The sequence below is a fragment of the Xyrauchen texanus genome, chromosome 27, assembly GCF_025860055.1.
Source record: "Xyrauchen texanus isolate HMW12.3.18 chromosome 27, RBS_HiC_50CHRs, whole genome shotgun sequence".
Lineage (NCBI taxonomy): Eukaryota > Metazoa > Chordata > Actinopteri > Cypriniformes > Catostomidae > Xyrauchen > Xyrauchen texanus.
The window spans coordinates 30,795,148-30,820,518 of record NC_068302.1 but is presented as its reverse complement, the minus strand read 5'-3'; the positions used below and the strand labels follow the sequence as shown (position 1 = coordinate 30,820,518).

General features: G+C 38.9%; 3 protein-coding genes across 7 annotated transcripts; 2 read left to right on the top strand and 1 right to left on the bottom strand.

Annotated features, from left to right (window-relative positions):
- The first annotated feature begins 6,664 nt into the window (after nucleotides 1–6,664).
- LOC127620934 (mesoderm induction early response protein 3-like) lies at nucleotides 6,665–16,822 on the top strand. 4 transcript variants are annotated; one of them, XM_052094294.1, is made up of 13 exons: nucleotides 6,665–6,686; nucleotides 7,432–7,456; nucleotides 7,798–7,943; nucleotides 8,532–8,666; nucleotides 8,820–8,943; nucleotides 9,217–9,290; nucleotides 9,968–10,040; nucleotides 10,155–10,300; nucleotides 10,415–10,496; nucleotides 10,592–10,686; nucleotides 10,787–10,914; nucleotides 11,224–11,375; nucleotides 12,761–16,822. In XM_052094294.1, exons 1-13 carry the CDS (start codon nucleotides 6,678–6,680, stop codon nucleotides 13,210–13,212), a joined length of 1,641 nt encoding a protein of 546 aa, XP_051950254.1. In that variant the 5' UTR covers nucleotides 6,665–6,677; the 3' UTR covers nucleotides 13,213–16,822. The 4 variants fall into 4 exon arrangements, with proteins under 4 accessions (XP_051950254.1, XP_051950255.1, XP_051950253.1 ...); XM_052094295.1 differs by lacking the exon at nucleotides 7,432–7,456 and having other exon boundaries at nucleotides 6,678–6,686; XM_052094293.1 differs by lacking the exons at nucleotides 6,665–6,686; nucleotides 7,432–7,456 and having other exon boundaries at nucleotides 7,698–7,943; nucleotides 10,595–10,686.
- Nucleotides 16,823–17,028: 206 nt separating this feature from the next.
- On the bottom strand, nucleotides 17,029–21,109 carry LOC127620937 (alpha-ketoglutarate dehydrogenase component 4-like). The gene is made up of 5 exons (XM_052094298.1): nucleotides 20,969–21,109; nucleotides 19,543–19,667; nucleotides 19,107–19,170; nucleotides 18,519–18,727; nucleotides 17,029–17,420 (listed from the first exon to the last, which is right to left on the bottom strand). Exons 2-5 carry the CDS (start codon nucleotides 19,591–19,593, stop codon nucleotides 17,403–17,405), a joined length of 342 nt encoding a protein of 113 aa, XP_051950258.1. The 5' UTR covers nucleotides 19,594–19,667; nucleotides 20,969–21,109; the 3' UTR covers nucleotides 17,029–17,402.
- Nucleotides 19,687–25,250, top strand: LOC127620936 (centromere protein H-like). Of its 2 annotated transcripts, none has more exons than XM_052094297.1 (10): nucleotides 19,687–19,765; nucleotides 23,626–23,712; nucleotides 23,831–23,886; nucleotides 23,984–24,020; nucleotides 24,120–24,188; nucleotides 24,262–24,318; nucleotides 24,398–24,461; nucleotides 24,585–24,636; nucleotides 24,873–25,030; nucleotides 25,117–25,250. In XM_052094297.1, exons 2-10 carry the CDS (start codon nucleotides 23,633–23,635, stop codon nucleotides 25,201–25,203), a joined length of 660 nt encoding a protein of 219 aa, XP_051950257.1. In that variant the 5' UTR covers nucleotides 19,687–19,765; nucleotides 23,626–23,632; the 3' UTR covers nucleotides 25,204–25,250. The 2 variants fall into 2 exon arrangements, with proteins under 2 accessions (XP_051950257.1, XP_051950256.1); XM_052094296.1 differs by lacking the exon at nucleotides 19,687–19,765 and adding an exon at nucleotides 21,561–21,663.
- Nucleotides 25,251–25,371: the final 121 nt, after the last annotated feature.

Below are 25,371 nucleotides of genomic sequence, written 5' to 3'. Positions count from 1 at the left end.
CACAACAGCGGCTTTCTCCTGTTTGCACGGCTGTGCATTCCTGCCCCTGAGGCATCGACAGTGCAGATTTAAAAACTCTCACGAGTTTTTCCCTAAAAGAGTGATTTTATTTAAAAGAGTAATTTCCTCTAAAAGAGCAAAACACCGCGCCGTTGAACGTCCTTTTAAGGATGCGTCTTTATAAAGATGCCCTTCCGCCCCTGTGTTGTTTCTGGATGCGGTAGAGTGCTCTCCGCTTCTGACGGCCACAGGCGCTGTCTCGTGTGTCTGGGTAGCGATCACACCGAGGCTGCGTTTGTGGATGGTTCATGTTCTCACTGCGAGAACATGACCATGACAACGTTGCGGTCGCAGCTTGCTTACAACCGTGAGCAAGCCACTCCAGCCGCCCCCCGTGTCGCTCCTTCTTCCCACGGGATTGAGGACGATGCGGCTGGCGATGGAGGCCATTTGGGGATGGCAGCGGGTGCAGCTCCGCCAGGTACGCCCCCTCGGACCACCCGCACCCCGACACGCTCGAGGCAGTGGTGACTCACCTCACAGCCAGTCTGCCACTTTTTCATTTGCCGCACAACCTAACACGGGCTGCGGTACCCAAATTCTCAATAAAAGAGCTATTTCCTTTGTCTCTGGGGCACATGGCCCACAAATGCCATTCTCACGGCACTCTGCTTTCAGGCCTCAACAGTCCCGGCTCCATGGACGCGGTGTCCCGCCTTCAGCGCCATGACTGTTCCCTGGCCGGCCGGTCCAAAAAACCCGTCCCCTTGGTGCCCCTAGCACGGCGTTTAGAGGCGTGGCTTTCACTGCCCAACCCGTCACGCTGGCTGCACCGGACCATTCGACTCGGTTACGCAATTCAGTTTGCCAGGTCTCCGCCCCCCTTCGTGGGCGTACATTTTTCCGCAGTACACGGCCAGCATGCCCTCTCCCTGCGCGAAGAAATCGCCTCCCTTCTATTAAAGGACGCGATAGAGCCTGTCCCTCGAACCGAAACGAAGAAGGGTTTCTACAGCCCTTCATTGTACCCAAGAAAGGCGGCGGCTTACGACCGATCTTGGACCTGCGAGTTTTCAATCGGACCTTGTCCAAACTCCCGTTCAAAATGCTCACCCAGAAACAAATTCTATCTGGCGTCCGGCATCTAGATTGGTTCGCAGCGGTAGACCTGAAGGACGCATACTTCCACGTCTCAATTCGCCCTCGACACCGCCCCTTCCTAAGGTTCGCGTTCGACGGCCAGGCGTATCAGTACAAAGTCCTCCTCTTCGGCCTGTCTCTGTCCCCTCGCGTCTTCACGAAAGTCGCAGAGGCAGCTCTTGCCCCGCTCCGAGAAGCCGGCATCACGATACTCAATTACCTCGACGACTGGCTCATACTGGCCCACTCCCGAGAGTTACTATGCGCACACAGAGACCAGGTGCTCAGCCACCTCAGCCGCTTGGGGTTTCAGGTCAACTGGGAAAAGAGCAAGCTCTCCCCGGTCCAGAGCATCTCTTTTCTCGGTCTGGAGTTAGACTCAGTCCCAATGACAGCACGTCTCTCCCACGAGCGTGCTCAGTCAGTGCTGAAATGCCTTGCTTCCTTCAAGCCAGGCGCCATGGTCCCACTAAAACGTTTCCCACAGCTCCTGGGGCATATGGCATCCTCCGCGGCGGCTGCGCCGTGGCTCCGGACTCGAGTCCCGAGACGAGCATGGCGCCGCGGCACGCACAACATAAAAGTTACCTCTGCCTGCCGCCAAACCTTCAAACCCTGGACAGACCTCTGCTTCCTAAGGGCAGGAGTACCCTTGCAGCAGGTGTCCTGACGCGTTCTGGTCACAGCCGACGCATCCAAATTGGGTTGGGGCACCATATGCAACGGGCGCGCAGCCGCAGGCCGGTGGAACCGAGGCCCGCTGTGCTGGCACATCAACTGCCTAGAGCTGCTGGCTGTTTTCCCGTTTCTCCCGTTGATTCGGAACAAACACATCCTAGTCAGGACAGACAGCACCACGGTCATAGCCTACATAAACCGCCAAGGCGGAGTACGCTCCCTCCACATGTCACAGCTCGCCCGTCGTCTCCTCCTTTGGAGTCAGCAGCAACTCAAGTCACTGCACGCCACTCACATCCCCGGCAACCTCAATGTGATAGCGGACGCGCTGTCAAGACAAAGCTTGCCTGGCGGAGAGTGGAGGCTCCACCCCCAGTCGGTCCAGCTGATTTGGGACCGGTTTGGCAAGGCTCAGGTAGACCTGTTTGCCTCCCAAGAAACCTCCCACTGCCCGCTCTGGTATGCCCGGACAGAGTTGCCTGGAGTTCGGTCTGGCAGATACTTTCGTGATCCTAAGACCGCGACCGGGCTATGTGCCCAAGGTTCCTACCACGCCCTTCAGGGATCAGGTAGTGAACCTGCAAGCGCTGCCCCGGGAGGAGGCAGACCCAGCCCTTTCAATGCTGTGTCCAGTACGTGCTTTACGTATTTATCTGGACAGCACACAGAGCACCAGACGCTCTGAGCAGCTCTTCGTCTGCTTTGGGGGACAGCAGAAAGGGAATGCTGTCTCCAAGCAGAGACACGCCCACTGGGTTGTCGACGCCATTTCCCTGGCTTATCACACCCAGGCCGTGCCCCCCCCCCTTGCGGGTCCGAGCTCACTCCACCAGGAGTGTTGCGTCCTCATGGGCACTGGCTAGGGGCACTGCCCTAGCAGACATTTGTAGAGCAGCGGGCTGGGCAACACCTAACACTTTTGCGAGATTCTACAATCTCCGAGTTGAGTCAGTATCGTCCCGTGTTTTCTCAGGTACCGAGCCCGTAGAACTCGGTGGCACGCCCACGATCTGACTGGGTGAATCGCTTGCACCTAGCGCCCTTCCCCCTAACCAGGGGAAACAGTGCGCCTTCATTCCCAGGAGATCTCAGGTTTGGGACACTGGTCGATTCCTCCCTAGCCCTCGTGGGTCGCAGTTCAGCGGAGGAACTCGCTGACCCAAGCCACTGTGGGTATCGCAAGCTACCCTGTACTGGTATAGGTGCTCCACAGGTAAGGCCTCCCTCGGACTCCCCTTGTGTGTAACACCACGGTTCTGTCCCCTCTGGCGAGCTGACTCCCGTGTTTCCCTTAGGCAGTCATGGCTGCCTCGGCTGCCGTGCTGTATGTCCCCCCCTCTGTGAGGCTGGATCCACCACCGCACCGGCTTTTCCACATAGGCCCTAAGCAGGCCTCTGATGGTTTTGCCACTTAAACTTGCCTCCCCTCTCGGGTAGGCATGGCCTCCGCAGGGTCTTCTCCGCCTTGAATAAGGGCTAAGACCCCCTTCCCTCAATGCATGTAAGGGCCCCGGCCTTAGTTGCTCTATGCGAGAAACATAGAGAGAAAAGAGGCCCGGCCAGGCTTGGCCCATTCCCAGGTTGGCGGCCAGCACCTTGTTCCCCTCCAGGGTAACGATAAGGAATCCTGATGGCTTAAATGGGGCATTGGGGAAGGGTACGTGCAGCCTGATACAGCTGGTCGTCCTGCACGTAAGAATACCTGCTCGCTCCTGTATCAGCAGTTCACGTACGCGGCTCAGCGCATGGCACTTTTATAAGTGGACCCCTCATGTCGCTTCTCTGACACAACGTGGAGAGAGCGACAGAAGGGGAACGTCTAGGTTACGTATGTAACCTCCGTTCCCTGATGGAGGGAACGAGACGTTGTGTCTCCCCTGCCACGTCGCTGAGCCGAGCCACTGTTGTGGCCGGACCATTTCCGGCTCCTCAGAAAAATCCTGAATGAACTCCCGTATTTGCGCCGCTTAAATACCCGTATGTCCGGGGGCGGGACATGCAAATACTGGTTGCCAACTTTCGTTGGCCTTTTTCATAGTCCAGAGGTGAATATCGGCGCTCAAGAGAGACCCCTAGTTTCGCTTCTCTGACACAACGTCCATCAGGGAACGGAGGTTACATACGTAACCTAGACATTAATCCTGATATGAATGTTTTTTCGTATTGTACAGCACGTTGGTTACAACATTGTTGCTTTTAAAAGTGCTATATAAATAAACTTGAACTTGAACTATACTTTTCGTCTATCTAAGAGACAAGACTGTCTTCAAAGTTATTATTATATGACAAAAATGTATGTATGACATCAATTAAACATGAAAACTTTATTATGAACTATCATATATTTCTCATAATTATGAGAATATTATTGGGGATAAAACAGACACTGGAATGTTTCAGCCCTTCTTGTTATTCTGATAGTTGGGTCAAAGATTTATGACAGATGGAGCTACAGTTACAGTGAAGTCTAGTAATGTAAAATGTACTCATAAGGTGGTAGAAACATTGTAGAATCACATCAAAAGGTGGCACCAGCAAGTCTACAGTGGGTCTTATTTTTATGGGGTCATGAAATAGGGAGTTCAATTTGTGCCACAATTATGTGCATGCAAGATTATATTTAAAGTGCACAAAATGTTATATTGCACGAATGTGCAAAAGATTAACTCATTTTGAGCAATCTAAAAAAAAAAGTTTGCACTTTAATAAAGCTTATTTGAATGTGAATTTGCGAAGAATTCTGACATTTATTTTACTCCATTGTTTTTGCGTGTGCAAGATCTTGCTCTCTCTCCTCGTATGCACTCTGCGTGTGCTCAGAACAAGGTCTCGATATACTTCCCTAGAATTTCTGATTCATTCAGAGGTAAAAAGATGTTCTAAACAACTAAGCAACGGTACACTGTTTGCGAACATTCGCACACCCACCACACCACTGTGGGAGGTGTTTAATGTACCTTTAATTATGAGCATGCTACATGTAAAACCTAAACTGATGTGACATTATAATGTTTCAACAAACAATTCTGTCTTGTATACATTTTGAATTCATGGCACATATGCATGAATTCAAAAATAACACGCTGTACATAGCCATAATATGTGCCAATTACACTGTCATTGCAATTTATGATGATACTGATACTGCTGCTAAGATCAGTGTATAAAATTGTTAATGTGCAGAATACAGACAAAACTAATTATGATAAGATTTCTTACTTTAGGCAGATGTGTGAATGGCTTTCACTGCAGGTGGCACATGAGTGTATGGGAGTATTTTAATAGATTTGATTCCTTTTGTAGGCTAATTAAACAAAACAAATTGCATGACATGGTCTTGGAAAACTTCTCTTCCAGAATGATCGTACATATATACATTTGCACCAGCCTGCTGATAAATCTAAACGCTAATTGATTTTGACTGACTGAAAAACATAAACAGAATGAGCTGTCAGCATCAAGGTAGGTGGAGCTCCAGGTCACACCTAGCAATGATGTGACCAATGGCAGTAAGGTGTTATGCAGTCGGATAGAAGTTTTTCTAAAAGTTCACCCAGACGAGCTGTTAAAAACCACCGAACAAACACAGCGTCTTTTTGCCCAGAGTTTGTTATAAATGACGTCACACCCATTTGTTCTTTGATTTCATATAAAGCATATTTGGGCCTTTTAGACTGCTTGCTTTCTTTTCCACCCATATTCCTACAAGTCCCACCTCCTACATCAGGATTGGCAATTAGAAGCTGCCGGCAAGCACTCTACAATGGACAGTTGAGGTAGCTATATCCAACAGGAACAATGTTCCAAGTTCAGGAAACAATTTATATATACTGTAGTTTTAATTAGAAAGATATTTACCCTGTGGATTATAGACATACTAGGAATACTGTAAGGCTAAAATGACTGGAATACAATGCAGAGGAATTTTTGTTCTTTTTCACTGTTAACTTCTGTGCAAATTCACATACAATTAATCTTTATTTGAGCGCATAATTGATTTCCATTTTCTCAGAATTAATATATCTTTACAGGAAGATACATTGCTTCACAAAACTTGAGTTCACAAAATACATTGAGTTCATATGCATGCAAAATATCATCTTGTGCATTCTAAATATAATGAGTGCGCAGAATTGTGGCACAAATGTAATTCCATAATGGAAGCAATGTCAAAAAAGCCAAAGCATTGCAAATATTTTTTTAAAGTAAAACACCCTTTCACTTTGCATGCACTTTGATATTCTCCAAAGGTTGCATTTCTATAGAATATTGATTCCCTTCAGCAATACGTCTAATAACAAGGTGTTCATTTCCCTATGGTAAGATGAAGAAGAATGATAGTCATATGAAGGTGGTTGAAATTAAGTTGGTTCTTTTTAAACTTAGGCTTTGATTACATAAAAAAAAAGAAAAAACAAAACAACACTTTGCTAGTCTTCAGCTGGTGTCCCAGCCTGACCAGTGCCCAAAACCCCTCTAAAACCAGCAAACAGAACTGTCTGACCAGGCTGTGAGATCAGCTAAGACCAGCAAACCAGCTACAGTTGGCTGGTCAAGCAGTTTTTTTCAGCAAGGAGGTTAAAAGGAAACCCCTTATGATTTTCATTAGATGAGCTAAATATATAAATATATGATAAATGTGTTCTTCTAAACATGGTATATCTCAAAATATATTTTAAACCTGATTATTAAATGTAACCAATGTTAACTACTGTGAGCTCTATGAACAGTCCACATTAAATCCCTGTATGCTTTTAACCTGTTTGAAAAGCGTGGCAAAAATTCAGCGTCTACCATTGGCTTACTGTCTACATCCGGGCACAGAGCCACAGCCGACCTATGAGGCTGAAGATACCAATATGGCGGAGGTAAGCTGGATAGCTGGAAAAAAGTATTCGATTTTAAATCAGTCTTTTTAATGATTCAGGGAAATGATATTGGGTTTCGCTGATATGTGTGTTTAAATGAGAGTCTAATATGTCTTCGTTGGTGATTTTAGCCAGATTTATGTGAAACTGGTTGCCGTAGAGGGGTTTAAGTGATGACTGATCTCTCAGGGTCCGACAGGCCGCTGATTCTCGTCTCCGACAGCTCACAGAAAAAATAAACAAACACGAAACCGTCGCCTATAAACGTTAAATTATTCGATATAGACGTCATTTTCACTGCGCTTTGCACCATTTTTAGAGCTTTGGCTTATTTTAATATATTATGCACGTGCATATGCTTTTGTGAAGCAAAGGTTTGTTTATAGTGCGAGTCGATGTTATTTTGCTGTGTTTGGAAATGACAGGATCCGATAAGAGATGATGGCAGTTTGCTCAGTAATTGTAGTTCTGTTAATTAAGTGTTTGGCTTTGTTGTTTTAATAAGTAGATATATGATCTCACAACACACGTTAAGACTGTTATAGGGAGACGCAGCTTTGCATTTACATTCATGTATTTCTCTATGTGTAGTACAGTCCTTCGCTGTCGTGCTTATTGCTATTAATATTAGCATGCAGACGGATGCATGATAGGGGATTCAGTTGATTGCATATTCATTATTATTGCAGTATAAAATATATAGCATCATTTTCGTTTCTTTTTGTCTCTTTTTATGTCTGCACAGGCTTCCTTCGGGAGTTCAAGCCCTGGTATTGCTCTCTTTTTTATTTATTTTATTTTATTATAAGTGGATGACTGATTTGGGGTTTCAAATGGCTGATAATGATAGAGAGCAGGATGGCTGGTGTAATGGATATAATATAATGCCATTTAGTTAATTGTAATTAAATTAAGTAACCATTAAGGATTTACTTTAGCAATTAAGTTAATTATGTGACTGTTTATTTAGCCAAACATTTACTCAGTATTTACTGGAAAATATTTCAAAACTTAAATTTGTGCACATGGATGTGATATTGATAAATTCCCATCATCTTTAAAATGTTGTGCATAAAAATTAGTGTCGAAATGTTCCATTTTCTTTTCACAGTTGGCTCTTTGTCCTCAGAGGATCATGACTTTGATCCAACTGCTGAGATGTTGATTCATGAGTATGATGATGAAAGAACTTTAGAGGAGGAGGAACTTCAGGACAGAGAGAAGAATTTCCATGCAGAATTGGCAGACTTGGAGAGGGTAACTTGCATTCGTAACAATTTGCTACATTTCTCTTTGTAATTATGTTAAAGGGATAGTTCTCCCCAAATGTCTCTTAATTTACTCACCCGCATGACATCCCAGATGTGGATGACTTTCTGTCTTCTGCAGAACATGATCTAAGATTTTCAGAATAATGTTTCAGCTCTGTAAGCCCACACAGTGCAAGTGAATGGTAACCATGGCTCCATAAGAAAATAAAGGCAGCATAAAAGTAATCATACAACTCCAGTAGTTTAATACATTTTTTCTGAAGTGATCTAAATGAGAACAGACATTATATTTTGGTCTCTTCTCACCCAAAACCAATCGAATTGCTGCAGAAGAAATGGATTAAACCACTGGAGTCATATGGGTTACTTTTTATGCAGCTTTTGTGTTTTTTGGAGCTTCAAAATGTTGGTCACCATTTTCTTGCATTTGTATTGATGTACAGAGCTGAGATATTCTTCTAAAAATCTTCATTCCCTACTACCTGATAGATTTGAATGACATGGGTGTCCTGAGAAATCATACCTGTCTCAACAATGAAGGTCATTTGTGTGTCTTATCTTTAACATGAAACAGGAAGGGAACATGCCGATCGAGGAGTTGTTGGCTATGTATCGTTACGACGAATCGGTCAGTACAGGTGCAGGATCGAGCATGGACAGTTCTTCTGTTGAACTAGCAGATGATCTGCCTGACATGACACTCGATAAGGTAATCATTGTTTTTGTTGGTGCATTTTTGTGTTAAAACCACAACAAAAGTTTTGAACCACATTAGATTTCACGTATATATAGTTGTATGCTGATTGTGGGAGTATAGTGGTGAATGCAGTACAGTTGAATTATTAATCATCTTCTACTACAGGAGGAGATTGCAAAAGATCTCTTGTCAGGAGATTATGAAGAGGAGACACAGTCCTCTGCTGATGATCTGACTCCTTCTGTTACCTCCCATGAGGCCACAGACTTCTTCCCTAGAACACTCAGATGTGAGAAGAATAAATTCATGACACTCTTTAATAGTAGTTTATTTTGTTGGTTTCTTACAGATACATATTACACTGTAATGGGGAACTTCTAGGTCCAGTTATGTATTTATTGTAATTTTGTATTTGGTGTTTTATAGTTTAACATTTGCATTTATTTTAAAATGTTGTTTATCTTAAAATAATCTAGATATATTTAAGCACATATTGGACCTTTTGAAATTATATGAATCTCCATAATCATTCATTTAATTCATTGAATTTGTAATTTATCAGCCAACATGACTTATGATGGTGATAAAGAATCTGAGGGCGAGGAAGATTGTGTGAGCAGTGAAGATTCCAGAAAGGTAAGTCTTGTATTAATTATAACATCTGTCATTTTTTTTTCATTCTTTTGAACCCCTCTGAATACATAAATGAACCTTCGCTAAGCCTCATCTTCAAAGAGTTTTTGACCAATTCTATCTTAGCTGTCCGCTCTGACAAGCACTTGCTTTTATCCAATGACAGTCTACGGGAGTAATGTGTCTTTTGAGTAGTTTTACGCAGAATTTTATAGAAAGGATCCAGAAAATGCAAAACAGTTTGTTGCTGGGTCACTTGTAATGGTGACACAAGGTACCTACAGAGTATACATGCAGTGTAACGCTAACATTTTTCAATGAGGTTCCATTAACATGAACTAACAATTAACATAATCTTGGTTTATGTTTTTTTTTGGGGGGTTAAAATCAAATTTGTGTATGGTAACATTAATCAATGCACTATGAACTAACAATAAACAATTGAATGTTTATTAACTAGCATTAACAAAGATTAATAAATGCTGTAGAAATGTATTGTTCATGATACCTATTGCATCATTTTGGAACCTTAAGGAATGGAACCTTATTGTTAAGTGTTACTGTTTTTTATATATATTTAAATAAATCTCAAGAAGAACATGCTATTTTATCTTGACAATACATTTTTATTGCATTTATGTATCTTTTGATTTTACTTTGTGTGTAAAATCAAAAAACAGGAAATAATGGTGGGGTCCCAGTATCAAGCAGAAATTCCCATGGGCCTCAGCCACTATAACGATGATGAAAAGGGTGAGTGTCTTGCTTAAATGGCTAAGTGTGACATTCAAATTGAAATGAACCATAGAAAACACAAAATTTACTTAAAAGCAGACCAATTTTAAAGTGTGTATGTTGTGTTTAAAGTGTATGAGGAGGAAGACCTGTTGCTGTGGAGTCCTGGAGCATTGTCAGAGTGTAAAGTGACAGACTATCTCAGAGAGGCACTGTCACCGTCTACAGACGGAAGCGCTGGAGATTCCGCATCTGAACACATACACGATAACGAGCAGGTACCTCCATAAACACTTATTACTAAACATAAAATTATAAACTCTAGTCTATGCAAAAACTGCTGCTGTGCTGTTCAATTACATTACACTGATCTCCTTCCTGTCTTTTTCTAGGCCTTGTTTGAGCTTTTGAAGTGTAATTATGACAGCCGTGAGGCACTGACGCGATATTGCTATAATGTGAAAACATCGAAAGGTAGGCTGTTCAGTTAAAAGAGACCTGTACTAGTTTGAAGTCTGCTGTACCTGTGAAGCCATAAATGTTTACTTGTATTTACGTTGCTTTGATAGAAGAGTCACCGCCATGGTCAGAGGATGAATGCAGGAACTTTGAACATGCACTGCAGATTTATGAGAAGAACTTCCATCTTATTCAGAAACACAAGGCAAATTACAATTTCTTTAGCTTGTCGAAAGTAGTTATGGTGTTAAAAACTATTTTAAAGTTTGCTTATATTCTCATGGCTTCTCTCTGTTCCTTTTCAGGTTCAAACACGGACTGTAGCAGAATGTGTGGCTTTTTATTATATGTGGAAAAAGTCTGAACGGTTTGACTTCTTTGCACAACAGAACCGATTTGGCAAGAAGAAGTACAGTAGTTATCCGGGTGTGACGTAAGTCAGTGCAGTGTTTTAAAGTGAAAGTTTATCCAAACATGAAATGTCTGTCTTTATTTACTCACCCTCGTGTTGTTTCAAATCTGTATGACTTCCGTTAAAGACAAAACGTGACATTTTAAAGAATATTCGTATAGTGAAAGTTATTAGGACTGGGGCTGTCATTGCCTGAAATGACAAAAAACACCATAAAAGTCGTCCGTAAGACTTGTGCACTATATTAGGTGAATTCTGAAGTCATGTATTGATCTGTGTGAGGAACAGGTTGAAATTTAGGTTACAACTATGTTTTTTTTTCCACTTTAGAGACTTGATGGACAGATTGGTGGATGAGGCGGAGGGTCTGGCTGTGGACAGCTCATCCTCCGTGTGTTCAGCTGGAGCAGGGGGAAGGATGGAGGCATCGGCAGAGCAACAACTCGGACTGCTTAACTCCATTACTGCCAGTGACCTTACAGGTGAGCTTACCCACCACAATCATTTCATTGTCCTTTAATGATCTTTAATAAAAAAAAATGTTTCATTGTTGTTAGATTTTTATATAGTTGTGTGTGTGTGTGTGTGTGTGTGTGTGTGTGTGTGTGTGTGTGTGTGTGTGTGTATGTGTGTATATATATATATATTTATTTATTTATTTATTTATTTTTTTCAAATGATCAGCATCAGTTGATTTTTGAAAGCTGATAATACATAGGCTTATATTTCTAATTCAAACTATACACCTTTTTTTGTATACTAAATATAGATATAGGTTGTAGTGTTTTTATTCCTTTCTAAAATATTAGCTATCATATAAGTTGATATAACATTACATTTATAGTAGGCCTGTGAATCGATTCATATGTAACCAATTAATTGCACAGTTTTCTGTGATTAATCATGGTACATTAAAACAAACATTAAAATATAAACAAATATATTTATACTATATCTCAAAGAACTTTCAAGGAATTGGTTATTGATAATTTATTTTAAAAATGTAAATGTGTACGTTAAAAGTTTACATTTTTTGGCGCATAGAGTTAGACACATTTTTGCAGGAATAAATCATCGATACAAGTATATTTATACATGCCAAAAAAATCAGTGGACATGCTGTAATTAAAAGTTGGCCAAAATCTTTTTTTTTTTTTTTCAGTGGACTTTTTTTAATAATGGGAATAAATAGGCAGATTCAGTTTATATCAAGCTATATTGGTGACATTGCTAATGCATTATTAGACTATAAACAGATGCAAAACAAATTGAAGTTTAGCTGAAGTTTCAAAAATCTGTTCAGTGCACACACTGGTTCTCATTCCATGCAGTTGGTACAACATTGGTTCAGATGACAGTGAGCGAGTGTTTTCGGGCATTGCTAAGAAATATAGCAGCTTTCCAGTGTCTCTCCCACACCTGTCTCACCGCTTGCAGGTGAAGTCTCCATTCTCTGGACCGTAAATCCGCTCCTGTGTTTATTATGCCCAGGACATGTGTTGTGCGTAATGAATAAGCATGTACTGCTCCAGTTTCTGTGCTGGGATGTATAGTCGAGTGTATACCTTCTGGAAATTGATATATGCCCATTTTAGCCACAGAAAGAGGAGAAAAACAACTGTGAATTATGATTATTATTTTTCTTAACGCGTTAAACAGTTGCAGAAATTAGGATAGTTCACCCTAAAAGGAAAGTTCTGTCATCTACTCATGTTGTTCCTGACCCGTTTGAACATGAGAATGGGTAAAGGATAAGTACATTTTTGGGTAAACTATCCATTTTTGAACCTAAATTCCATGCAGTCACGGTTCTGAGAAGCAAAATAATAATTTGTCTATGTATAAAAATGCTTTTTCTTTCTTGTAGCTCTTAGTAACAGCGTAGCAACCGTGTGCAATGGTCCAGGAGACGTGAGCTGTTTAGACTCCCCTTACTTCCCTCCTTTGGAGAGTTTACACAGAGGAGCCCTGAACCACGACAAGCAGCTCAGTTTTGCAACAAAAGGAGACAACGGCTGCCTCAACATGCTGGATTCCAGATTCTACCGTTCGGACCTGGGCCAGATCAGCATGTGTAGCACCAAAGACTGCGAACGGCCATCCAAGAGGCTTAAAATGGGCCTTACGGAGTCCTTCATTAGTGACGTACCTGTTTCTAATCTGGCTGTTGACTTCGAGGGCAGACGTACGCACCGCATCACAGGTGCCACCATGGCGGTGTCGGTCACTGACTTCAACAGCGTAGGGTGCGGTGAAGCCAACGGTTTCATCAGCTCGCATTCACGACACCACCAACACACCGCACTTCAGTCTGATTGACTTCTTTGGCCACCCAGAGCCTGATTCATCCACTCACTGACTATTTTGTTTTTTATATGACATCAGTGATGTCTTTATTGTACAGAACTAAGAAATCTTGATTTCTCAAGAGTATAAATAGCCATTTATTTTTTCTGGTCCTTCAAATATTTAATATTCTTTTTGTCTACGGTGATATACAGTTTAACTAAATGCTGGAGCAGAGAGCCGTGGTCTCTTATGGTGCGTTCACATACAACACGAAGCGAGTGTTTTGCGTGGCGCAAATTAAGCAAATTGCGTGACTCGAACACACAAATGACGTGTTGTCGCGAAAGCCTATCAGCATTGAGATTGTCCGGATGTCACTGACGTAGTAGCAGAAGAAATCTGGAAACATTTATAAAAAAAATTTTTGTAGTGGTGTTTGGGCACTCGGAATTGTATGACAACGTCATACATGTACCTGAGACCGGACGAAAAAAGACATCGCTTGGAGGAAAGTGAGTGAGGAAATTGAACTACCTGGTAAGTTCTGAAAATATGGACGTCTACTTGATTCCAGCTATTGGTTGTACTTTACTATGAACCAAGTCGTAGAAGCCCCTCCTCCTGTCCTTTTCTGGAAGAGAAGGGGAATACTCGTGGGTTCGAGTTACTCGCGCAAATGCGAGTTTAAACACACATTTATAATCCAGCGGTCAAACTTGAACAAGCAATGCGAGGCGAAAATTATCTTCGCATTGTATGTGAACACACCATTACTGTACTCATCCCAACGCCTGCATCTTAGTCGCTGCCGCCAGAAACTGCATTTGTTGTTGTCATTTTTTTTTTTTTTATGTATGTGTGTTCGTTTCTAAATTGGTACTTTTTCAGTGTTTACACAACCCAGGATAGACTGAAACCTTGGAAAATTTAGCATTTTGTATACCACAAAACTGCCTTTTGTAATTGAAAATAGTGACTTCTTTAGAAGAAAGACTACATGTTGAAACAAAGAGCACTTCTAGTCGTTAAGATGTTTCCACGTTTTCCACTTGTTGCCCATATAAGGCATGCTTGCCCATTTGCATCTTGTTAATTGGTGTAGCAGTTTGAGATTTGAACTTTATAATTCCCAATTTATTGTGGTAATCCACACGTGTAAATTATCTTTTTAATGATCGGGGAGAAGAAACAAGAAGGAAAAAAACCAAAACCTTTCAAGAATTACTTTTTTATTTTGCTTTCTATCTAGAGAATTTGTTTGGTAACACTTTATAATAAGGTTCCATTTGTTAACAACATTATTTAACATGAACTAACAGTGAACAATACTTTTAAATAATTTATTAATCTTGGTTAATGTTAATTTTTAATACATTTTTCAAATCAAAAGTTGAACATGTTAACATTAATGTTCTATGAATGAACATTAACTAACAACGAGCTGAATTGTATTTTTATATACTAGCATTAACAAAGATTAATTAATGCATGTAAAATTATAGGAGAATATTGCTAATTGTTAATTCATGATACCTAATGCATTAACTAATGTTAATGTAAAGTGTTACCATTTGCTTTTCACAAGTAACAAAACATACTATAGTGCCAGTGAACAAAGATTTTTTTTCTCAGCTGAGCATTGTTTGAAGCTGGGCACTTAAACAATATTGTACATTTCTGAGTCTAGGGGGCTCTATAATTTAAATAATATTTTTGCAACTGTGATCAAATCAGTTGAATTTGACACCTAAACAAATTTGTCCACAGCATCAACAGGATCTTTTCTGTCAAATCTGGTTATTTTGGTCATGCTCACCAGGACAGTCTGATGACACATAACAATTACTGTTGTCAGCAACACTTTAAAATGATCAAGTAATTCAACAGGAAAGTCATCTGGAGATTAAATTTTTTATTGTGCCAGATTTGACTTTCTAATAGGCTTTATGACCTGCAAGGAAGTTTTATGAGAGGGGCTTTATGGGACAGTCACTTGCACTTGACAGCATTAGCATAAATTAATGTTTAAACTGTACATATATTAAGCTGTGTGACTTGCACTGAGCATTTAGAATTCCCTTGTGAAGATAATAAGTAGCATTTAAACAGATTAACATCCTCCATGTCATTTATAGTCATCAATAACTGTCAACATTTGCTGGTACTCTAAACGGCAAATGCTTTAATTCAGATTGAACCAGTGTTTTTTCCCCCAGCTATGCATTATGTATATTTGGTTGCTGCCAGAGGTACTGAAAATAGGTTATTTACCATTCTTGTCATTTGTATGCATTAAGCTAATTGGACTCTTGTTCATTTTTCGAGATATTACAAGCGGAGTAATATTACATGACAATAATCTATTCGGCTTGTATCGAATCTGATACTGCCTCCGAGTCCTGTTTGCTCTGCATGCAGAGTAAAGTACCATAGAATTCAATTGTATGCTGATTTTCCTGATCATGACTAGGGTAACAAAGTGCAAAAATGCTGAAAAATGTTCCTTTAAGGCAATGTGTTGATATTGTTTTGCTTAAAGCAGTAAGAGAGGTCAAAAACATGCATGATAGTGGTGATTGTTTGTGAAAAAAACACAGATAATTTAGTGAGAGATATATATATATTTCTTATACATCAGTTTATTCTTAAATAACCTTATATGGACATTCTGTTCATCTATTTGCTCAGTATAAGAGCATGTTTCCAGTTGTTCACCATGATTTTTACCCCCTTGATATTTAACAGCTGCTATCAGTAATGTGAAGAGTTTATTGAATGCACTGCAGTTACAATTATAAGTTGAGTTGAAAGAGTCTTGTATATCTGCAGTTATTTCATTGAAAAAAGTACTCAATAGTAGCATGTTTAAAGCAGAAATTACAGACAATGATTGAAAAAGAGCAGTGGATGACATACATTGACAGGAGTTAGAGAGCACTACAAAGAACCCGTCAATGATTTTTGATTACACAAATTGTTGCATTCTCTAAATGTACATCAAGCAGAGAATTTTATCATGCACAACATATAACAACCAGTGTAGTAGTTGGGGACGCAAATTAAATGTTTTTTTTATTTTTGTACTTTGTAAAGTTCTGTGCTCCTATTATTCTACATAGTTATTAGTACTTTTATAAATGATACAACAAACTGCACATTATTGTTTCTTCAACTAGGTTTTTTTTTTAGGTACAGTGGAAGTAATTTTATCCCAAAATGTTTAGCATATTGTATGTTTACTTTTAAAGGCCAACTTAGAGACCAGAATGTTTTGTCCAATAGAAGTAACATATTTTACATATTTTAAAAAAAAAAAAATATCAAAGTAGTTTGCTAATGTGTCTTCAGTGGCTTTGGGTGTGTGTAAATTAGTAGAGGGGGAGAACAATGGTAAATTTGTGAATAAAACCAACAAATTCTATAAATGTATATCCATGTATACAGACAATCATAACATTTAATAATGGAATTATTCAAACAGATATCTCTATTGTTTATACAAAATGTAAATATAATTGTAAAATGTAAATATAATTGTAATGCTTTTTGTTTTGCCATTATTTTGTATTTTTGTTGTACTTAATTACTTGGTGTAAAAAGTTCCAGAAATAAATGCTCTGGAAACAGATGTGTGGTAAATTGGGGTAACTAAAAACAACATTGCATCTGACTCAACTATTACATTTGAATATGGTTAAATTAAGTAAAAATGTCAATCACTGCCAAGGACAGGAAGACTGGTGGCTATTGATAAAAGAAACCCAAACACAAGCTTTCAAAAATTAGTAAATATTTAATAGTTCAGATCAACAATACTTGTAGTGATCCATTTTGTTCAACACAGACCTGGTATTATATGATGGCACTCAGTTCAATGATTTGCTCTAAAGTCAGAACAGGTAATATGAAATTTACCATCAGCTTTGTTAATGATGGTTAGCAATGGTGGCTAATAACAGAGCAGCTGGAGAACAACTTGAGAACAAGAAATTAGTTCTTTGAAAAAAAAAAAAAAAAAAAAGGCAAACGGCTATATAATTGTAATATGTAAAACTTGACTTCTGTCCTGTAAATATAAAGCACCTGAATAAGTGTGACAACCGATCAGATGATGTACAACTGTTAAATAATAATCTCTATGTACATTTGTTGTGTTAAATGACATATTGATAATTACTCTTTTACAAAGAAAATATCAGGCAACAAAAACAGATCCACGGTCACTCAGGTCCACCACGCTGCAAGAGAGAAAAGAAGTTGTCAGTTGGGTTTGTCTGTATATTCTAAACATGGCAATAATGTATTCTCGTGTGACCCCGCGTAAACATGCGTGGACATTTTATTTTGGCTTCGCTATAGGCAACGCATAATTTAAATTAATTTAAACCAACTGGTTTCAGTTCAGGAATCTCTGTGCTGTCAGTAAAGTGTAAAACGTTCAATGTACGGAGTCATGTGACAAAACAATATACTGCAGAGTTAGATCTTTGGGAGAAACACCAACAAAACTACATCTGGTAAGAAGCCCAATTAAGTTTTTACATTGAAACCTGTTTGAGTCAAAAGATTAGAGTCTCGTTTCATCCGATATGCCGTTTTTTGTTTTTTTTATTTAATGTGAAATGCCATGCTACTAAACACAGTGTACACTAATGTGTACCATTAGAAATCCTATACATACTGTGCATTATCACACTGAGAATCAATGGGTTCATCCAAAAGCTGAAAACATATTGCTTTCAGAGGTTTATATACAGTTAGGATGAAAACAAAGAGCATTTCGACCCATTCTGTGACCAGTGCAGACAGCACACTCGAGGTTAAGTCATTCACTTAATAGTAAGCAAGGGAGCATCCTATAGCTTTCCTATGAAGCCAAGTGCATTCAATTTAAACTTCCTATCAAAAGTTCAGTTTCAGGCTGCAGATGATGTTTGGACCACTCAACATGTTTAGCAGACATGGGACAATACTAATCAGTACATAGATTCAGAATTTATCATGTATAATTTTATTTTAACATGGTCAGCAGTGATTGGATGATGCTGGCCAATACTTTGAATCAGAATTATTTATGCTAATTTCTGATGTTATGTCTGTAATGTCTCACAAACATGAATAACCAACACTCCTGGAAACATAAACTAACATAAATCTGACTAACTGTAGCTTGGCATTTATTTCACAACTTAGTCCCACATTTTTCTAACTTCTAAAATGGAATCAATGTAGTAATGATAAAACTAAAATGAAACAATTTCTGTAAAATCCAGTTCACTATTTAATGTTTTTTATGCAAAAACTGAGTCTGGCTTTTCAAACAAATAAACACCAACCTGGATGAAGTCCATTTCTTCCAATGCAAGGGTTCTTCTGCGGTATCTCTGAGGGAGATCGCTAACTACAGCAATACTGTCAGGGGTGCCAGGGAGTCGGGCGACAGGTCCTGGTGGTCTGGGTGGAGGTGATATAGATGTTGCAGGTGGAGGTGCAGATGGAAAGATCTTTGGGATACTTGCTGCAAGCACATTTAGTGCCTCTTGTACTGGAAACACAGTTTAAGATGATAATAAGGATGTTACAAAGGAACTGGTGTGGTGTTTGCTTTAAAAAGATAGTTCACCCATATATACAAAAAAATCTGTCATCATTTACCTTGTGATGTTTCAAACCCATATCACTTTAATGGAACATAAATGGAGACATTGTTTATAATGATGACCTCCGTCACCACTTTCAGTCCCTCTCATATAATTTCGGGTTTTACGAAAGAAAGATCAACATAAGTACATGATGACAATTTTCAATTTTGGGTGAACTAACCTATTACCAAAGGCCCATAATAGTGCTCACAAATACACATTTTGGATCTTAATCAAATCAAGAAATAGTGCATAATGTCACTAAACCAAATAAATACTGACCATTTGGCCTGGGGAAACCTTTTCGATCTGGGAATTTCATTAAAGGTGCATGCGGTCGCACAACCTGCAAAGGAAATGAATATGATCAGAACAAAAACAACAACACAAGTGCATTCTGTCATTAGGCACAAAAATAAAACACAACACGTTGTGAATGTTTACTAAATACATTTGTATTTAATTTGGCGTGTATAATGCGTAAAGTGCTGTCGAGATGACATTATGGTTTAAGGAGAAAAGGAAAGAAATAAAGAGAGAACTTATTGCGTCCACAAGGACATCTGTCAAAGCAGTGAAATTAAAGCATTTGGTGAAGTACAAATACCCAAGTGCAAAATTCTCAAATCCTAAGCGAAGAATTGATCATCGTTTAAACAGAGACTTTAAATAAACGAGATGTTACTGCAAGACGATCAGTGTTGGGGCAAATATTTACCTGCACGACCCGACTGGCAGCTGCCATCTTGCCACTCACTTTGCTTCCCATGACGACATTCGAACACTGCTTCCGGTTCACAAATACAGACACGATATGTTCACCACCAGAGGGCGCTGATGTCCCTATTTTAATTGAAAGGACAAATAAATGAAATCCAAAACATGACATTGGCAACCAGGGTAGGGTTGCACCAGCTGTGCGCAAGGTCTCACGTAAGTTGGTACGTAAAGTTCACACTAAGGGCTTAGTAACTACTAGTTAGTTTGTAACTAATCAGTGCTTAATTTAGTTGCACCACCTGTCATTTAGGCATGACTTAACTAGTAGGTCGTAAGCTCTCCGTAAAGTAATGCGTAGTCGCATAATATGACGTTTACCTGTATTGATCCAATAAGCAACCTTCAAATTTGTACACAGAAGTGTTAAACAACCGTGAATTAAAGTTTGATCTTGTTGTGGTTGATGTTCAAACCTTGTTTGCTCACGTAAATGTCAGCTATAATAAATTATATCCCCATTGAAATACGATACGTAATAAAACAAGATTTAATTAATGGTATATTTAGCCTATGTATACAAATACTTTAAAACAATATTGAATAACTGTATCTAAAATGAATAAGGGTCGATAAATAAGTACCAATAGAACAGGCTTGAAAAACAGACATTTATTCATTTTAATATCTATTTCGTATGTTGAATCTTGACAACATACTCAGGAAAGTGCACCGTTAGATCTGTTTCATGCTGAAGAAGCAAGTTTTTTTTTTTACATAATGTTTTCTCCCGTCCCGTAAATGTAAACGAGTTATTGCCAACATCATCATATATGTCGAAAGGACTGTCACCCAAAACATGAACTCATCGATGTCATTAAATGAGTCTGCTTTTTTATTCCATCAGTTACTCAGAGGCTTCCGTAAATGTTTAGTTTATACGTAGGGTTACATCCTACCTAAGATTAATGGTGCAATGCTCAAATATTTAGTAGAGCGTAAATTGTGACTTAGTGCCCATTTACGCCACAACTAGGCTAAGTTGTAAACGTAATGCTGGTGCAACCGGCCGAGCGCATGTAAGCACTAACACAAAGAACAATTACTGCTTAAATATTGCATGAATTATCCAGCGTTAAATACAATAGTTATGTTCCGAAAAACAGTGCGAGTCTGGAGCAGTGACTGAATCTGTCACTCCAGAGACTGCCAAAAGTATACTGAATTAACTGGCTGACAATTAATGCACACATACAAGTGAATTCATCAAACCCATAAGCTCTGAAATCATACATGAATACATTAGAGCAGTAAAACTGATGGATTCACTTCGCCTTGGCTCGCCACTAACATCTACTGTATGCAGTTTTGCCTTTAAATCTATCTAATGACACTTCATTGTGAGCACAATCAATATTAATTCTTACCAAAGATATGGTATCTAGCAGTATAACAGAACCTTATTTTGCCATGTTGACCTCCGAATCACACTAGACACTGTGATGGTATTCTGGACACTGTGACCAGAGACCTTGTACCAAGCGAGCCTATAGTATTAGCAACATTATGCATAACGCGGCCGCCCCATAGACATTCTATGGGCGGAACACTGGCGAGGACCGATGGCCGTTTTTTAGGATGTCTACGGAGGAGATGCTTCTATGTACTGAATTAACTGCTTTTGTGAGGAAACAGCTCAGAACTTAATGAATTGACGACCTGTCATCTAATCTTCAATATGTTTTACTAAAAAAAAATCATTTTGGAATAAACAATATGTGGATTTTAATACGATAAAATTGCAGTTTTATTAGAGAATACGCAGACAATTTTGCGACAGATTGGTGGCAGTTTACGGCCCATTTCATTTGTATGGTATCCGCAAACAGTGACTTACGGTCGTAACACGCTAGTTGACCGTTACGTTTTATAAGGTAAAATATCTCTGGCTCAAGCTAGGCTTGCTGCAAGAGGGCAGGGTTTCGATACATCTGCGTCACATTTCTGTCACGTGACATCATGACTTCCTGGCGGTAACTTCAGATTGGGCTGTAGTCGAAGGGATTGCAATCTTGCAACAATAACAAAAAAATAAATATTTGTCAACAAAAACAAAGCAACGGTAAGTGGAACGTGTTGTTCCATATAAATGGTTAATATATATCGTTTTAAATATATATATTTTAACGCTTCTGTTCTGTTGAAATTGACTATACTGTTCAATGCAAATTAACGTTTGGCAGAGGCTATTTTCACTAAGTGTAATAAGCAACAAAAAGCATCTTCTTTGCACTTAAGTGTAAATAGCGATATATGCTATTTACAATGTGCTAATAGCGATAGTTGCGATTTTCACTAAGTGTAAAAAAAACCCGCAAAAAGCATCTTTGCACTAAGTGCAAATAGCGATATATGCTATTTACACTGTAAAAAAACAACAAAAAGCCATTTTCACCAAGTGCAAATAGCGACATGCTATTTACACTTTGTAAAAAAATAACAAAAAGCAATTTTTCACAGTGAAAATAGCAATAGATGCTATTTACCCTAAGTGCAATTAGCAATAGATGCTATTTACACGAAGTATAAAAAACAACAAAGTGCAAATTGCGATAAATGCTATTTACACTTTGCAAATAGCGATAGATGTTATTTTCACTGTGTAAAAAGCATCTTCTTGCAAATAGTGACATACCCTTATACCCCTGTTTACATACTAACACAGTATAGGGGCATCACTGCAGCATTTTTATTTTGTTTATTTGGAGTCCCACTGACACCCTACACTAAACCTACCTTACAAAAATTAACCATGGATTTACTACAGTTACAATAGTATCACCATGGTGTTTTTCTAGTAAAATTATAGTAACCACAAAACTAAACACGGTTCCTATTAACTACTATTAAAAGCACGTCACTGTAGAAACAACGTGGTTAGTACATCAGAACTATATATTTTACACCAAAACACTACAATATTACTAGAGTAAAATCATGGTTAATTTTATCCAGATCAAATCCTTCTCTCAACTTCACTGTGACCAAATCACTGCGAGGAATCTCTTTTATGTATTTCTATAAATAGTATTATAGGAAATATTAGTATAGACATGGGTAAAAGTTATGTCAAGGGGTAGGATTTGAACCTGGATCTTCAGTGTGACAACACATACAGTCGTTAAACCCAGAGCTACTACAGCTGCACATGGGGTTGCAGTTTGTCAAATTCATGTTTACACCAGACAATTGTATCCAATCTCTTAATCCACTAAATGTCTTACCAGTTTAATGTCTCTGCCCCATCAAATGAATGTGCCCACCTTCATTTGATCAGCAGTCGATGCCAAATAAATTCGTTGTGGATGTCTTGAGTTTGGTCTGGGGCGGAGTTAGTGTAAATTGCCTCTTCCAACAATATGGGCTTTTTAACTTCAATGATAAATAGTAATAGTTCTTTCACTGTTTACCTATTCATTCACCTTTGTAATTCTTATAATGTTCCTCTGATCAAATCTATGTAATAGCTATTTTTGAATCTTAAACCCTCTTTTCTTATCACATAATTGACATTGACATAATTGGCTCGTTTGCAGAAATGTGACTGTCATCCAATCTAAAGTAATGGTGCTTCTGTTTAGGTTCAATTTGACCCCAACAAAAACACTGTATAAAATAAAAATAAAACCAATCCAAAATAGACAACTGCGACTGTTTACACCAATCAGAAAATCTGATTTCAAAATGTATTGCATATTTTATGTCTAAGTTCTCTGAGATCTCAAACAGGTGTAATGTTTCATAGAGGATATGTGATCAATGTTATCGAGTTACATTTTTTTGTATAAGCACTTCAAATAAGATTACGAAAAGTTATGAAGTATCAACCTGATGTTTTTAGAGATGTTGAAAGGGCCTTTGGGTCTTTCAGATACCAAACAGAACATGAGGTTTACATTTAAGAAAATGCTGCTGAAGATAATGTAAAAAGGAGTAAAATAGTACAGCTTTTTATGACAAAATATTGGTAAATAAGTTCAAGAACTCCTTTGAATGGAATTAATTATGTGTTTTTGCTGCACAGACGCAAGATGAGTTCCAATAATCATGATGAAACCTCATCAGATGTGGATGCTGTTTCTGATGGGGTAACACCCACACATTTATTAAAGTAAATGACCTTTCTTTATATATTTTATTTGTATGGTTTGCATTTTTCTTTGACAAATACCTGGAGCAAATAAACAGTGCAATGCAACTGTTAATTCTGTATATTTTCTTCCCTCAAGAATGAAAGCAATAATGGAAAACCAGTGTTTTGAGATGAATGTCAAAGTCAGCATGGGTGAGCACCTATTTATCTGTGATCAAACAGGACACATTATGCAAATATGAATCACTTATAAATTCACATGATGCTAAATTTAGTGTTTTGTCCTTAGGAAAACACAAAGGGTCATGTGAAGCTGATGCAGATCTGTAAGTGTGTTGATATTTCACATTCATGAATATATCTATTCATGTACACTACATGTTTATGAGATAACCTGATGTTCAACTTTTATGTACAATCTATAGATCCAGATATGAAAGTGAAATAGAGCAGGCAAGGCTCTCACACTTCAACAAAACCCTTGTATTGAACAGGTAATGATGGTCAAGCAAATTTGTTTGCACATCTCTAGTCCCGTCTTGTTTAAAGTAATTGCTTTTGTTCTAGAATGCAGATTTGGAATGCCATCACTGAGAAGATCATTCAGAATGATGCAGATGCTGAGTAAGTGAATACTTATGTGTTTTAATCTAGTGTTTCTAGCCATTTGCCTAACAGTAATCTGATCTGTCATCATATACAGGCCATTTAAGGCACTGACCAACCAGAACACCGAGCTCTGTGAAAAGACCATGGCAATTTTAAAGGTGATTATTGCCTGTTCCGACATAAATATCATTGACTCCAGTCAACACTTCTATGACAATAAAACACATTTAAATTATAAATTTTTAACAACTAATGCCTTTTCAATTCATGTATTTCTCTAGGAAACACGAGAGCTTCAGGACCAGATCACAGATCTCCAAAAAGAAAGACTTGGTAATTTCTGACTATATGGTCTTTTTTTCCTCCTCAGCTCGAGTGGTGGTCTAATATTGTACAGGCTTCAGTGTTTCCTCAAGGATCCTCACATCTTATCATAAAACAATTTTGTGACCAGATGAAACATCTAGTCCAATTGTTTAAAAAAAAAAAAAAAAAAAAATTACACTAATATTTTCAATGCCAATCTTGGAATGCTACGCAATAACTACATCTTTTCCTTGTTTCCCTAGATCTAAAAGGACAGATAAAGAAGAAAATGCAGGAGATAAATGAATTGAAACAGGTCAAGGAAAATCAGGGAGAGGTTCAGCAGAGGGCTAAGGAAAGAGCTGAAGCAGTCCTACAGAAATATCAGAAGGTCACAACCATTTTACAAAATGTGCTCCGGGTATGTGCCTTCTCACAGTATTATTTGCTTTGGAACCCTGTGTACTTTAAAACATGTTAGTCAAACACATCTTGTCTCTTCTTCAGGGAACTATACTTGCCAGTAAAGTGAACTGGAGAGATGATCCTAAATTAAGGGACATTGCAATGGGACTGGAGAACATACCCAACTGAAGAGGGCCTATTTGAACTCTGGTCTCCCACCACTGTATATACTGTTAATAAAATATGTAGTTGCCTTTTAATGAAATCCTAGTGTATCCAGAAAACAACCTCATTGTTAATGTTCATGGGAGCAGCAAAATACATTTTCTGTACATTTATGCAAAATGTAATTTTTCC